The 16490-nt window shown below is 30.7% G+C and overlaps 2 protein-coding genes across 14 annotated transcripts in view; both read right to left on the bottom strand.

Annotated features, from left to right (window-relative positions):
* Positions 1 to 10634: 10634 nt before the first annotated feature.
* On the bottom strand, positions 10635 to 12574 carry LOC128158914 (P2X purinoceptor 7-like). Its single transcript, XM_052821904.1, has 3 exons — positions 12156 to 12574; positions 11263 to 11484; positions 10635 to 11100 (listed from the first exon to the last, which is right to left on the bottom strand). The coding sequence occupies exons 1-3, from the start codon at positions 12317 to 12319 to the stop codon at positions 10941 to 10943; spliced, it is 546 nt and encodes a 181-aa protein (XP_052677864.1). The 5' UTR covers positions 12320 to 12574; the 3' UTR covers positions 10635 to 10940.
* Positions 12575 to 13618: 1044 nt separating this feature from the next.
* Positions 13619 to 16490, bottom strand: part of LOC128158913 (protein piccolo-like) — a 32952-nt gene continuing 30080 nt past the window's right edge. For 3 of the 13 annotated variants that reach the window (XR_008240064.1, XR_008240060.1, XM_052821902.1), the window contains 2 exons: positions 15286 to 15342; positions 13619 to 14605 (listed from right to left, as the gene is read on the bottom strand). Coding sequence is in view for 5 of the 13 variants with exons in the window: in XM_052821902.1 (XP_052677862.1) it covers positions 15335 to 15342 (8 nt within the window). In the remaining 8 variants the exon portion in view is untranslated. Of the gene's footprint in view, positions 14606 to 15277; positions 15343 to 16226; positions 16477 to 16490 lie in introns of those variants that run through there. The other 10 variants (XM_052821898.1, XM_052821896.1, XR_008240063.1 and 7 more) reach the window with 8 other exon arrangements.

The raw sequence follows: 16490 nt of genomic DNA on the forward strand, positions 1-16490 counted from the left end.
CAAAATTGACAATTAAACTATCAGATGTAAAAAAAAAAAATAATAAATACATGTACAACTAATAGAATTAAAAAAAATTAAAAGAATAGATTAATGATCCCCCTAAACATATTGTTAACACAATAAGAATACCATGCTCACAGAATACGTACAAAGACATACCTCAGTAGAATTAGAAGATGTTTTGAATTTCAAGTTTTAATATCTATGTTAATTCTGAAAATCTCAAGGAAAATAATATTTTCGATTTGCCCAGGTCCTACTACTTACATGTAGAATACTTTCATTCTATGTTTTTCCTGAATTTGATAATTATAGAAAATTAAATTACTTAATAACACACTTTGCTACGTACGGTGATTTTTCATAGGATTGCGTTATTTCAAATTGATCCAGTTGATCAAAATCTGCAGTAATTCTTTAATGTAATATAAAATACATTTTTTTTTTTTTTTAGAAATGTACATTTAAAAAAATACAGAATATGATACTATTTACTGTAATAGTATTGTACAATGTATTTACTTTACTAGTAAGTAAGTTTATATATATTTTTTAAAAATGCATTTATATTTGAAGCAAAATTGTTTTCTTAAGTAGAAAAAGTATAAAGCGCAAGCGTTACATTTTAACGATACTTTTATACAATTCGTTAAGTTTAATGTATAAAAATATACATTGGTTTTCAATGAATTGATAGTAAGTTAAAATTGTCTACCGAATCTAGAAACAAATAATATAAGTTTTACATTATTTGTTGTTTGCAGATTCTTTCATAGAGAATTCATTTGTTGTACGTCAATAGATGGAAGATTACGTGACAACTATACATTTTTCACACAACGATGAAATTATTGTTACTGACTACATCACCTCATTGCATAATATGTTTATTGCATATTCAGCTCATTTTTGTTTGATGCTTAACATAAATAAAATTTCAAACTTTCTTAGTTTTCTTTCACGTCTTTCTTTAAACATTTTCTTGATCTTGCATTTTTCTATAAGTGTTGTTATAAATTGTTCTTTCTTTATGCAGATTAATTTTTTTTCACGTTGACCTATGTTTTTACTTTGATGTGCTGTATCAAAACATAGTTGTACAAATTTAATTCATTTTAAGAAATAGTGAAACATAATCAAACAAGAAAAAAAGATGATTTAAAATTATATGTTTTCCAGATATCAAAACATAAACTAAAATATCTGATGTAAGAATCAAAAATTTTCTGACGTCCGAAATAAAATTGCTAGAGGAATAATTAATCTTAATACATGTAATATGTTCTGAATGACAAAACAAACACTGAATTATATCGAAACACGAAAACGTATTCAAATATCAAAATTAGAATTTCGAAAAAAAATGATCCCTTGCATAATGTACAAGGAAGATTGAAATACGTGTCTATTGTTTTAGGTATGTCAATGGTAAACGAACTTTGACATGACATTTGCTTTTGTGTAATGAGAAATAAGTTTGACTTTCTTTTCGAAGGACTTTCAATTTTGACTTTTCCTTTTTTCTTCTCCTTGCTTTATAATATAAACTCAGAACGTTAGTTTTGATCAACAAAAGATGTTTTGCTAAAACTCAACACCTCTAAAATATACTAAGCTGCATGTACCTTTGTAAAGCAGCTTAGCTAATTTTCAAGAGATTTAAGTTGTCATGCCGCGTACACTAAAGGGCGGGGGGAAGAAGTCGGGTGCTCTGCAGTAAGCGAAGGCCCCAGACAAACACATCAAAACCTACTTTCCGTAATGGAAGCGTAATGGCTATGTTTATATTCCGTGTTTGGGACAAAATTGATCCTCGGCGCCTCATATATAAATATGCAATGTGATTCATGCCTTAGGGGTTACCCAATACGAGAATCCAAATTCAGATAAAGGAAACCGTTCCCCGGGTGCAAATGTGTACTTGTAAAAGACCTAGAAATAATGATAGTTTAATTTTGGGAAGAGTGATTCTACTTCACTTAGCGGTAGGGAACTTAGCCAATCTTTTTATAAGCATGCTTAATATTGATATTTGTAATTTTGAAAGATTTTGCAAAAGACATTGTAATAAAAAAAATTGCATAATCTTTTTTTTTTGTTTCGTTACACTCAATACTCAACTTAAAAACTTGAAATAAATGGTGTATTATTCTGTATTGCACACCTTGTTTTATCATGCAAAACAAAATACTTATTTAAAATAATTTAACATAGCATTTCTAGGAAATAAAATTTACATAATGATACATTTTAAGTAAAGGAACAAAAAAAGATTTATCTCTTTGTATTTCTGAAAACATGCACGTACAATGCACATCATATGGGATAAAAAATGTTCATCATAGAATGATATTATTTGAGCAATTCATGGTTACATAAAAGCAAATTCATTTATCTAAATTCTTATTTGTAATGTTCAATTACTTAGATGAATATAACTTTGTTTAAAACCCGTGTATTGATACGCAAATAAGTTTAAGGATATGTTGACTGATATTTCAAAATATCTGATATTTTTTTTTATATAACCTCTCTAAATTAAGTCGTTCATATTATTACCCAACGAATGGCTTGTTCCATATTATGTACAAAACTTGTACCCTGATCATGAAATATTACAGATACATGAAATAGTTCATACAAAACAAATTAAGATAAGATGATTTACTTTATTTTTTTATAAGAAAAATATGTCAAGCGTGTTTTCAAAATATTTTATTATGTACTGTGTACGGCAGGTTTTGTTTCGTTGAACATTAAACTAAGCATATCATGATAAAATTAATGTTTCATAAAATAGTCCCTTTTCTACAGAGGGTAAACCAACACGAGGATATTTTTAATTATAAAGATAAACAACAGTTTGGTACTCTTGCAGTGAAACGCAAGAAATATTGCATAAAATATAAATACATAACGCTTATTAAATATACTACTTTAATTTAGCCTTAGGTCAAAATATTATAATTTCCCTCGCCATATTGCTTATTTTATTAATATGAATCATTCTCTTTAAGACGAAAACACTTGACAAAACCATCTTACTCCTAGAATAAATTTATTTACTTACATGTACATATTGTAATTATCAAAACTAAAAAGCAGTTTAAGTAAACTCAATATAATGAACAAATGGCAATAACAAACCGTGAACCATCTCAAAAACCCATAAAATGAATTACAAATTCAAAGCAGAGCAACATGGACCTCCAAATAGATAGAGGTAGAATCAAGTGCCTAGGAGGAGTGAGCATCCTCTGCTGACCGGTCACACCCACCAATATAAGAGATGTCACTGAATTAAATATATAAATTGTATAAATTATAAAACGTTTTTAAATACAACATTTGATGCTAAAACCTTCTTTAAATTATATTAATGTTTTATTATTATTTTTTAAATACTCTTATGTTTATGCAAAAAGAAAACATTGCTATACAGAGAAGGCGAACATGGTTTCTAAAATACTCTAAAATACATGGCTATCTAAATGGGTCAAAATGAGATTGCTTAATATTTCTCAGCTTAAGTTTTTATAATAAAATGACACGAAGTTTTATTTACATAATTTACCAACATCACCAATTAGACATAACATTTTTAAAAAAATTGACCATGTATTCCCTTGCAACTTTATATTGTAAACACTTTAATTTCGTTAAAAATCATAATTAAATTTTAGATCCTCTTATAATTGTTTTAAAGCTGGACCATTAAAAAGTGATTAGTCCATAAGGACTCCAAAACGTGGTCTTCTATATTGATACAGCAAATCAGTATTTTCTGTTGTTTTTGAGATAAAAGTGCGCACAAATATTGACGGATTGTGTAAAAACAATACCATGTCTGTCGATAGCATTGCGTATCGCCCTGGTTGAAGCTATTAAAACTGCAGAAGCTCAGATAAGGCTAATTGAAACGTGTTTGTATAATGGCTAATTTATCTCCTATTGGATAAAATACAGAAAACATCGGCTTAAGAAACATTACGCTCCGCCTCGGAGTCGATAAAAGTACAAAAACGTTGGCCAATAAACCCCATATTTATAAAACATACTCAAGAACGCTGCATTTTTTCTCCTGACCCAAGCTGAACTTATCCATGTGGAGATTTGTGATGAATCTATCGTTTGTTTTTTTTAAAAAAAAAAACAAACTTAAAAAATAGCTACAAGTACAACTTAATAGTTTAGTTTCGTGCCTGAGTATTGTGAAATAGAGCTTCTTCTACATTTGTTTATCTATATATTTTGGTTTTGATAATAATTTTTTTATGAATCAAGATGAAACTGGACAACAAACAGTTTTTAAGGTACTGCTCAATTGGAAATTTTTGAAATTAGCTTTCTCGTACTTATATCGAATAATCATTTATATGTAATGTGGAGTGTTGTTCTTGGCATATATAATTATATATTTACATTTCCCAATGTCTTTGCCTGTGATAACACTACATATCGATTATATATTATATAACCCATAACTTAAAATAACGCCAAATTGAGGCGCCAGCGGGGTTTGCATAGGTTTGCTTATTTATATTTTAATATTTAATCGTATGATGGCTTAAAACTGTATAAATATAAGGAATAAGGAATGACTGTGTTCGTGAACATTTGTATATACTGATTTTGAACCTCAAATACCAGTGAACTGGTCTTGAGCGAATAAAGAATTGAATTGAACCATTCTTTGAATATTATGTGGTGACAATTTCGGTCGAGGCGTGATAAAATCTATCATAAAGCCCTTCGGGCTTTATTGGATTTGATCACGCCCCGACCGAAATTATCACCTCATAATACTCAAAAAATGATTCCTTATTCCTTATATATTGTTAATGATAAGGTCATTTCTAAAAATAAAGGTCCACGATTTTGGTTGTAATTTATATCAATTAAGAATGATTTGAATGTCAGCAATGGTTTCCGAATTATGAACTTGCAACAGTTACTTAACAGTACATAGAACACTATAATTTGGTTGACAACCAAACAAATATTTATAATTATTAAGAAAATTAAAACATATACATTGAAATAATACCAATTTCTAATATTAAAATCAACACAGTTCAAAGAAAATTCCACAATCCATCCATGAAGACTTTGATTTAAATAAAACGAAAGGAATTGAACTAAAGAGGAAAATAAGTTCTTCCTTAAAAACAAACTTACATCAGGAAAATATAAGTGTTTTCATCTTTCATGGTAATATCCTTTGCTATATTTCAATCGAAAATTAAAAAAACATTATACATTTATTACAAATAATTTGTCTTGGTTATAATTTTTATAGATTTAGATTGAAAATCAGTAAAAGACAGAAAAGATGAAATCATTTACTCTTTCACTCTTAAATCATATTTTCATGTTGTGGTCATAAATCAACTTATTCATTGCTGACCGTAATCAACTTGGGACCCGTCACCATGTCACTGGGAACATTCTTCCATCGTCTGCTTCTTATCTAGGTCATTACGTGGACAGTTTAATCAGGTAAGCCCGGTATCTTGCTGACATTATTTCAACTTAGAAGTGACAGCAAAATGGCTGATTACCTCCGAAATAAATTGTATTAAAGTAAATGAGAACAGAGTGCGATTCGTTTTGAAGGAAACTTTTTAGCATATTTTCATCGATTAAAGATGCTTTGATTATGTGAAATATGCAAAATTAATACATATACATGCATGATATTGATAAACAATATTATGAATGAAATTATCTATAATATATAAAACAAAAAAAGTTTAAATTCATTTAATTATAAAATTCATTTTATATCACAAGAAAAGTATTTCTTTTATATTCTGCTCTAATAAACATTCTTTCTGTGGAATTTACCATATTCCTGTCAAAATAATTTTGAAAAGTAAAAATATTAGAAATTTTTTAATCAATTCAGCAGATATGTTAAAAGAATATTTTTAGGAGGTGTTAATTATTAATTTCTCTTCCATTAGATGTTATTACGCTAAACATATATGCTACTTCTTTTAATGTATGCAAACTATTTAACTATATATCGCTAAGCATTTATCTAAATTATAAAAAAATATGTTCTTTCAAGTTGTACATCATTGGAAAAAATTTCAAAATGATAGATTACACTCTTATTTTAACAATAAAATATACGTACAAGCAATCACAAAATTTTCCTTGTAAATTTTCAATTCTTTAAAATGGTTAATAAATGATAATGATTTGGACATTAAATTAAAAAAAAATATATAATTATTCCTTTATTCATGTATTAATCATACAAACAACATGATTTATTTTTTTTTTAAAATCAAGTATCAGGTTTTTTTTTATTTAACTCCTTTACCAGATATCCATTATTACTTGTACATGTTAGTATCTAAGGCAGTCTGTTTGCCCATAGGTGTATTTTTCATGTTAATGCCAACAATTAATCTGAACAATGGCTATAATAGATGCATGTTTTATGAAATCTTATAATTTTTAATATGTTTATTTACTTTCAATTTCTTGCATTTTAAAAGATTTCCATTCTTAAGAGCCGGTGTTTTGATTTTATATTTCTAACTAATGACCAGGGTTGAAAAGTCCTTTGCTGTACTTTTCATTATGAATAGACTGTGTATATGTTTCATCATTTAAGTATCTATGGCAATAGGAAGAGAATCAAGGCATGTCAATACTAACATATCTGCCTTATGAACTTAGGCGTAATGTGACAGTTTGGTAAACATAGATATCATTTTAAAATTAGACACATATTAGTATTAAACCGCGTAAAGTCCTCCCAAATCATCTTATCTTGTATTCTTAGCAGGGAAGATACAGTTTTCCCTAGTTAGTAATATCTGCTATCTTTCATTTCACCCCTTGTGGAGACATTCTTGGAGTGAGACAGAGAGAACCGTTAAGTACTATCATATTATGTTGTAGATTTGTTTACATGTAAACAAACCAAGTCACATTCTAGCTAGATACCGATTTTAGACTCTCCTCAATAGAAAATTTCAATACATTTCAAAAGTCTCGATACTTCAGATCACGGAGGATTCTTATGTATTCTATAACACAAAAAAGGAAGATTATAGAATCATATTTTAATAAATATTTTTATGGTAATACGATATTTACAAAACATGGTGTTGATGTTTTCATTTTAGTTGGTCATTAAACAGAGGAGGAAATAATAAGATTAGCAAATATCATAAATATGATTTTTTTAATTAAAATTTTCAACAATTAGGATTTTGAAAAAGTTTTGATGTTCTCTCCGTGGTAAATAATACATTCCCTGAAACCAAATCAACAGAAAATGTTAGAAAAAATATCAAAGACTGTTGAATTTGCGAAATATAAAGACCTTTTAATGCGTGAAAACAACATTACAGTTTTAAAGGTTAACCACCGAGTTTATCCTAAACAAATCCGCCTTCGTTTTGGTATTTACATGTTTGTAGAGTCCATGTATATTAGGTGACTTCATAATTTTCTCACGGAACGGTCAGTAACCATGGCACGCGGAATCCCGCGCTCTTCTATTGGTACAAATTCCTGTGTGGTCTGTCTGCCGCCAATGTAGCCACCGTCCATCGTCTCCAGCGACAGAGGTTTATCTGGTGAGTACTTGATCTTCGTAGTACTGTTAAAGGTCACCGGAAACATGTATAACAACTTTACATAAAATGGCAATAAATTGAAATCTAAGATCAACAGTAAAAATCACGGTGTTCAAACTCATTCGTTTAGCGTAGTAAACAGCCAATAAACATACAGGTAAATTTCCGGCAGTTATCGGAATCGCTCGTAACTTTCCGTCGTATAAAGGGAAGTGACGTCATATCTACCATAGAAAGTCGCGCGGAAAGAGAAATTGACGAAGACATTGAGAAGGATCCCGTTAAAATAAGCAAAAGATGGTGATGTGTGCGGTTGTGAGTTGTAAGAACAATCCAGACAATACCGTCGGTGTGAGTTTTCATCGTTTTCCGAATGCACAGAAGAAGAAAGACCTTTATTCGAAGTGGATACACGCAGTGAACAGAGTGAACCCCGTTTCCACTTCTTCCACGATTGACAAATTATGGACACCAAATTACCATTCTGTCGTTTGTTCCGAACATTTTACGCCGGACTCCTTCACAAAGAATCCGTGTATAGTGGACTCTATGAATCTTACGGGATTTAGAGTGAGACTAAAGCCCGATGCCTACCCCAGCCTTCTTCTTGGTCAACGAGCTGCCATCCAATGCATCAAGCCAGCATTCAAGAAGAGGGAAACGCAAAGAGTATGTATTACACATATGAATTTTAAAATTTGGATTAATTAGAAGTCGGAAACATGTTTTATACCCTGCTCTCATCGCTACAATATAATCTAATGCAGGCATATGAGTAGCAAATGTTGACACCTCAGCATGCCCACTGTGAATAACAGAATTTTTGCATCATTGTTAGGCCCTAATAAAATAATTCTGATTGATTCATAATTTGTATACGCCAAATGTTTCACATTTATTAATAAGACAATAGTAGATCGAGAAGTCTAGGGGGTGAAAAAGTGGTGGGAGGTGTCACTGGGTCTTTTCCTTGGTGGGTCCATGGGTGTCAGAAATTTTTTAAAACAGTGTTTCAATATAGTACAGATATCATCGTTATAAAAACCACCGTGTCTTAATGAAAACCAGTTTTAATGTTCTATGAATAATTTTCTGTAGTTCTACTTTTTTTTTTACAAACAGAGGTATCTTTTTATAATGTAAAATACTACCAAAATGCACAAATTGACAGTATTTGTCATTTGTTTACTATTTTTTTTACCATTTATTGTATAAAACATAAATATAAATAGTTTTAAATAATACTATATAGGGCATATATAAGAAATCATTTTTTAAACATGAAATTTATAATAAATTTTCTTGTTTGAACTAGCAACATTAACAAAATGATTATAAATAATTTCTTGTGGGAATGTTTTCATGTGTTCTAAACTGTTGACATGCCAAAGTGTGCAACACTGAATGCCAATCAGCTGTGTCATGTCTCTAACTTGTGAATCTGCGTGTACAAAAACAACACCACCAAACCCCTCTCACACCTGTCTAGACCCAGGTATATACCCAGTGTATTGTGTGTGTTCAAGCGGAAACTGATTTCCTGCAAGTGTTTGGTTGTATATTATACACCTTTGTTTGTTATAAACAATGGGTTGCCTGATGTCAAATTTTAGTTGATCGTGTACATTATGTTGACACTTGATATGGAAAAAAATAAAGTTCAAAAGGAGGGAGAATTTTATATTCAATCACCCAACCCACCCCCTGAATTTAGCATTGTAAAATAATTATTTCATGGGTAAAATTCTATGAAGATTTTGGTATAAACTTAAAATTTTCCTTTTTTTTTTTTTGCTTGTCAAGATTTTTTGGACAAGTTTGGCCCCCCCCCTCCCCACTTTCAAAAACGATGCTACGTGCCTGTAACAGATACTTTATGCCTTTTTATGTTGTATTATTATGCATTCTACATTTTCATTATTTTATTAACGTGTGAATTGTAGGTCTTAGCAGAGGCATGTAGCGAGTACATCATCCGTCACCAGCGAGAGAATTTGAACACGCCTCCTCCTGAACCTGATTCTGATGATGACACTCACGAGGAAAACACCGAAGCCTTAACAGTAGGGGAAAAGAAAGATGCCTCTATGCAGACTGACATAAAGGTATATACCAATTTCATTAAAATGAAAAATTAACAATGACATTAGAAGTTATTTGTGTGAGCATAATCGTGAAATATAAAATGCCTTTGTACATATCAGCACATGTCATAGAGTAAGTTTCTATTTTAGAAAGTTCTTGTGAAGAGGACCCAGACAGATGAGATTGTTATGAAACCAATTCAGAGGTCTATCGGTACCATGACAGACTTTTGTGAAAAGCCAACCCTGAAGTCATCAGCAACTATGACAGATGATGTAGCCCAGAAGTCTGTGGAGACCATGTGTAAACATCAGATGCCACGATGAAGACCAAGAAGACTCAGACTCAGATGACAGTACAGAAGATGAGGATGAAGATTGGCTTCCACCAGTTGATGAGTCCGATGATGACTGTGAAGATACAATTGGTGAATTGTAAGTATAACAGTCATACTGGTTTCATGTGTCAAGCTATGATCTAAATTCTGTTTATGAGAAAGCTGTTTCTTAAACCTGAAATTTTTCTAAATGGTTCAATTCTATTTCTGGTTGATGAAAAGTGGTTAACAAATACTCTCAGTCAGACCCTAGATAATTTTAAAGGTAATTTGACAAATATTTGCTATTTTTCAGGGATATTACAGACCACCAAGAGGACGTAGTCCATCGGGAGAGGAAGTACATTGTGTATGAAAGCTGCCTAAAGGAGCTGTTGTCATCATGTAGGAGTTGCCATGAACAGTGTAGAGTTATTATTAAGAGCAGACTGGGAACATTTGTGCGCATGTTGTCTTCTTGTGAAGCTTGTGGAATGGAATACAGTTGGGGTAGCCAGCCATTGACTTCAAGGCTTCCTGCAGGGAACTTGGAAGTAGCAGGCAGCATTTTGTTTACAGGAGCTAGTGCATCAAAAGCTCTTCAACTATTCTAGTCATAGATAGTCATATATGTCTATAAATGCCATCTGGTTCAATAAGATGCAGTACCGGGTATTTTTCCTTTAAATGTCTATATATGTTTTTATATATATCAATATTATGTATTTACATGTATAAAACTACAACAAGGTTGATGTTTTTCATATTTATTTAAATTAACAACTCATGCATATAGACATTTTGAATGTCCTGATATACTTAGATTTTAATGCACAAACATATTGTAGTCAATAGTTAATATTGTTCAGAACAAAATAAATCCATTGAGACATGTCACATTTCTTCTTTCTTGGTCTTTTACGATGAATTCTTACTCAGTAGTCTCTAGGATACCTAAATCCTGTGTACTCGTCAGATGGAAATCTGGTGCGAATGGCACTCACTACACATGAGGGAATAACCTTCCTAGTCTTTTTCCCCAGGCGATGCCACAACCATCTGGTGTATCTGCGATAAGCAATGTACCGGTAGAGTCTGAAAAAATACAATGACATTGAATAAGTTTAACAAATATAGATTATTGTTGTAAAATCATTAATATTATAGAACAGTTTTCTTGGAAAAAAAATTTATCATTTACCAATTAATTATACAGAGATATCTTGTATACTGACAATCAGTAAATATCAAACTTACTCATGGACTGGTTCTTCATCTCCAATAGGCCCATTGTAATCTAGGTACTCGTAGAAGGAGAGCTCAAGGACGTGGTGGTTCAAGCAGTTGACTTGAAAGGCTTCATGCATTGTGATGCAGGTTATCGTGGCTTCATCCAGTTTTGGCTGGCAAACTGCAAAGCTCTGGCAGCATCTTCTCTCTGTTGCAGTAGGCATAGCAACGCAGTTATTACAGGTGCACCTGAAATTAAAAATTGTAAAAAAAATTAAGAAAACAGTAAAATGGTTGAGACTCAATATTACACAAAATGGTATAATTTTTTAAACAAATGTGCAATGTTCTTTAAACAATTTGTATGAGTTGGTGTGACTTTGTGTTACAGTTGTTAAAGTTCGTTAATTATTTTTTCTGACCAATTTTGCAACTAATTCATAACTAAAAACAACTGACAATATTCAAAACACATACAAACAACATTGGCGGTATGTAATAATTTTATTTCTTTGTAGCCACTTCCAACTGCTCATTTCTCCGTCCGTTTTTTTTTTATCAAATATAATTAGTCCATAATTATACAATCAGCGTATCTGTCTTACGCACATGGTTGGTATAATTAAAGTAATTAACTAGCTTGAGCATGTAAACTATCAGTTTTATTACTGTCAAAACAAATACAACCATTGACTTATTAAAATAGATCTTTGATTGTACTTTGAAATTAAATTCAACTTTCAATTGGGAATTTTTGCGAAATGTGGACCAAAAATGGGATTTAGAATAGCTCCTTTACCAGTTTACATTGGTTCATTTAACCGATTTATTTATTTTTTGTTTAAGTCAATGAAAGGTTTTTATTAAATGTATTATTATTCTAAAGTTTCATTGCCGAATAAATAAGAAACAATACATACCATTCATCAGTCGCAACATCGTCGATGTCAGAATCTCGCTCAGAGTCGCTCTCACTTGAAGATTCTGACGATGACAGGGGTTGTTCTGGTCCTCGATGTGGCTCAAACTGGTAAGGTTGAACTATAAACTGGATTTCGTCGGGGTTCAAGTCGATTCCAGCCATGATAACGATAAAATTAACGCTGTTTCGCCTTCGTTCACGATTGTCTAGTTTAGGTTATGGTAGATATGACGTCACAGGTTAAACGACCAATCAGATCGCTCCAAATCAGACACACCTCCTCTTTCTATTTTTAGATACCTTTCGAGTTTTTACAGGTAATTCACACTGCGTGTAGTCGAGATACCGCGCTGAAAACTTGAAAACACTTTATTTAAGGTACAAACTACTATTTTTCACCGAAAAATCTAAGTTCAATTTTTATTGCCGGTGACCTTTAAGCTTATCATTTTTTTTTCTAGGCGTATGATCCGATTTGATTCGCAAAAATCAAAATCAGCTCATGTAATAGAAATAAAAATAGCCAATCTAATAGGATTGTTGTTAGAATATCATTAAAAATCAGCTCTAGATTTGCAAAAATTGATGTTAGTTATTAAATTTGAAAAAAAAAAGAACATCCGGTGGGCGGTTTCTTGGGAATTTGACATAAATTTATTAAACCTTACAAAAGTTCAGAATTTGTATCTTTACAATTATTTTGATCTGCCCTTTTGCTAGCAATACCGGGTCAAACGCTACCTTAGTAGGATATTTTAATTCAATTCTTTTGTTTACCAATCAAAAAAATCTTTGATCTCCGATTATAGTTGTTAAATATTTAACAAAATTTTCATTTAAATATTGGAACCTTCATAACTTCAAAAATATTAATAAAGGGAAATATAATTTGACCTTCAGCCCTTTCTTGAAAACACGAACAAATAAGCCATGCAGTTTATAACATGACATTACTTTTAAAGAAATAGTTCTTAGTAAATTGGTTAGTTTGTGGAAGAAAAAAATACACTTACGATACAGCTGTTACTTTCATACTATAGAAAATTTTATTTAATGCTTTTTTTTTTTTTTACAATTGTACTTGAAAATTTTCTGTATTATTTTCATGAATGTTTTGAGTCCATCAGTTTAAATGACACACACATTAGTATGTAAGAATAAATTGGGCGACTTACTGTGAGTAAAAAAAATGTTATATACGGTAAAAATCAAACTTAAAGCTATCAGTGAAAAGAAAGATAATTAATTGTCTTTAAAAATTCCAAACACGTAAATACATGTAAATAACTATTCAATTTATCACAAACTACTTATTTTCAAAAGAAAAGTATAAAAATTTTTTTTTCAAATATCTATATGATGATTTTGATTAAATATTGTGATTCATTGAATAATAAAGCTTTTTAAATGAAATGTTCAATCGATAATTAGTTATTTTCCTGGATAAATCAAATAAACAAAGACTTTTGAAAAAGGGTTTATTTTATTGCCTTCAAAACCATAACGCTTCCTCTCTTCCTATCTCACTTCCAACGTAGTACAAAATAATAATTATTATAAACTGGAATTCATACGAAAAATCACATTCACGAAAATTCAACAATTACAGAGCATATTATATATGTTCATACAGTAAACAAGTGTACTTCATACATATATATTAACAGTAAAACACTTTAAAATAACTTAAAATAGAGTCACAATTAACGACCAATAATGAAGATGGATTACAGTGGAGTTGGGTGAATATGTCGTCTATACAAAAACTCATTTTATTTTTTTTTAACTTACTTTATTTTTTTTTTCATATAAAAAAATGATGATAGATGGGATGGGTATTTTGTGAGTAAAAATGGAATTCTTGGGTTTGTTTCCCAGCCAACAACCTTTGTATCATTAAAGAATATTGTTGGTAAAATTAATCATTATTTCATCTGTCGCAATATCAACACCAAGTAAAAATGTAAAATAAATGGTATGATATATCTTAGCTACATTATCTACACTGTATAACATATAAAAAATTGCACCAATGTCAAAAGAAATTTGAATTCACTTAATTTTAACAGAATGTCACCATATCATGAAACATGTTCTTTGAAAAGAAATATGGAATATATATATATACTAATTAAAGTAAAATATCTACAATCAATTAATTCTAATCGAAAGTATATTTTTATATTCTACTATCCAGTGTATATGCATTAAATAATGAACTGTGATACAAACTGTGACAAAATCAGACGATAATGAAATTGTTTTCACTGCCGATTCAATGAAGAACAATACTCAAATGAAAAGATTTTTTTAAACAATCTATATCATTTAGTAAGACTTTTGTTGACTTCCAAGCAAAAGCCACAGATCGTCAAATATACATATCACCGTTTACATTTGAAAACAATTCTGATGAAGTTCATATCACAGGTTGCTTTGGAAAAAGACCTGAAACAAAATATAATGGAGAGTGTTTAGAATAGGAGAGCATTTTGTATGAAAAAATTCAAGAGTAATTTAAATCAGGTTCACGCCAACGTTTCTTTAAGTATATGATATTTTGAGGAAACAAGCAACTTGTCTAAATATAGTTTTCAACGTTAACGTTTGAGGTAATGAAAATTATGGATTGTGAATAAATTAAAAGCGTCAGAATAATTAAGGTACTTCACTACACCGAGACTTATACTTTTTAAGACACTACGTCACAAGATGGCGATTTAAATGTTTTGTTAATCTTTTTGTATCAATCGATTCAGATGAATATCGTCATAGCTCAGTGGTTAAAGTATCAGGCTTGTGAACCGCAGGTAATGAGTTCGAATCCACCTGGGGCTTTTGTTCATGTTTACTGAATGACATTTTTGAAAATATCATTTTTTATCTAAAATTGTACATTTTTTCGCCTCTTTGATATATATATAATTCTTATCCATCATTCTTTCTATCATAATCAAGTAAATTTCTGCTGATTTGAGAAACTATTTTAAGGTGTAGTGAGGTACCTTAAAAGTGGGTGATATACTGAAAACTGTGGTCAATATAAAATGAACTTTTTAACGTATCTCAAAAAATACTTTATAATTATAATTTTGTAGGAAATCAATACAATTTTCAAACCTTTATACCTAGATGAACACTCTGGTCAATCAAAACTTTGATAGTGCCAGTAGGTTGTCATACTCCTGGAAAAGAAATTATTCAGCGTGAGTTTTACCTTAACATATAACTAAATAATGGGGCAAAGTATCAGAAATATCTTTATCTGCAAATTATTATACATTATATTATCATCATTAGCAACACTTCCATTTAAATGTTTTGTCCCAATATGTGGCAACAGCTCTAAAGATTCTAAAATTAGTGAGTAAAAGCTATAGGTTTAATCATTTTGGACAATATATCAAATTTGAGTGAGTGATGTGTCAAAATTTGCCGTGATGTTCCTTCAACAAATTTTAAAAAACGAATGTGGTATGGATATCTAATTAATTGGAATTCCACGTGCACATTTAAAATCAGGACTACAAATCTGTTTTACTGTAAAAGCTAAAAAAATATGAAACGCTTTGCAGTTATCTACAAACATACACATGCGTATGATGTAATGTCACTAAAAACATTTTGGATTAACATCTGCTAGTACTTACTAACAGTATAAAATGAAACGAAACATAAAACTAGCGCCTTTGTTTATATCACTAAAATCTGAGGTTATGTTCAGTTCCTCCTTTTTCTCTGTTAGTATACAAGACATATAAAAACTCAAATAAAGATGCATGATTATAATCAACATATAGCAAACGTACACTCATGTAAAAGAAACCAATCATAAATATACAGATTAATAATAAAGAAAAAAAATCAATACACCATTTCCCAAAGAGAACATAGAAATGACAGAGGTTGCTACAAGATCATGCGGTTCAAAGCAAACGTGCACGTGGTTTGCAAAGGTTTTATTTTAAAAACAAACAGATATCAAAACTTGATTCATTCAGCCCTTTTTGGAATCTATTGCATTCCATATTTGGTGTGACACATAGACATACTACAATATATGTATAACCTGCTGTCATTTTTTTTCTTATGAAAGAACCGCCGAAATGAACGTGCACCGGAAGGAGGTTTTCTCTTCGGGGAACAGGGAGACAGGAAGTGTCGTGCTAGAGACAGGATGTGCGACAAACCACTGAAACAATGGGTTACATTACCAGGTGCATGCGCAGAACACTGAACTTGCAAATCACGTGGTTTGCGACGTAGAAGAGGTGTCGAGCGAGTAGAGGAAGTTTCCAAGGAGTCAGAAGTAGAAGAACCTACACAGCAGAAA

The sequence above is a fragment of the Crassostrea angulata genome, chromosome 8 (assembly GCF_025612915.1).
Source record: "Crassostrea angulata isolate pt1a10 chromosome 8, ASM2561291v2, whole genome shotgun sequence".
In the NCBI taxonomy this organism is placed as follows: domain Eukaryota; kingdom Metazoa; phylum Mollusca; class Bivalvia; order Ostreida; family Ostreidae; genus Magallana; species Magallana angulata.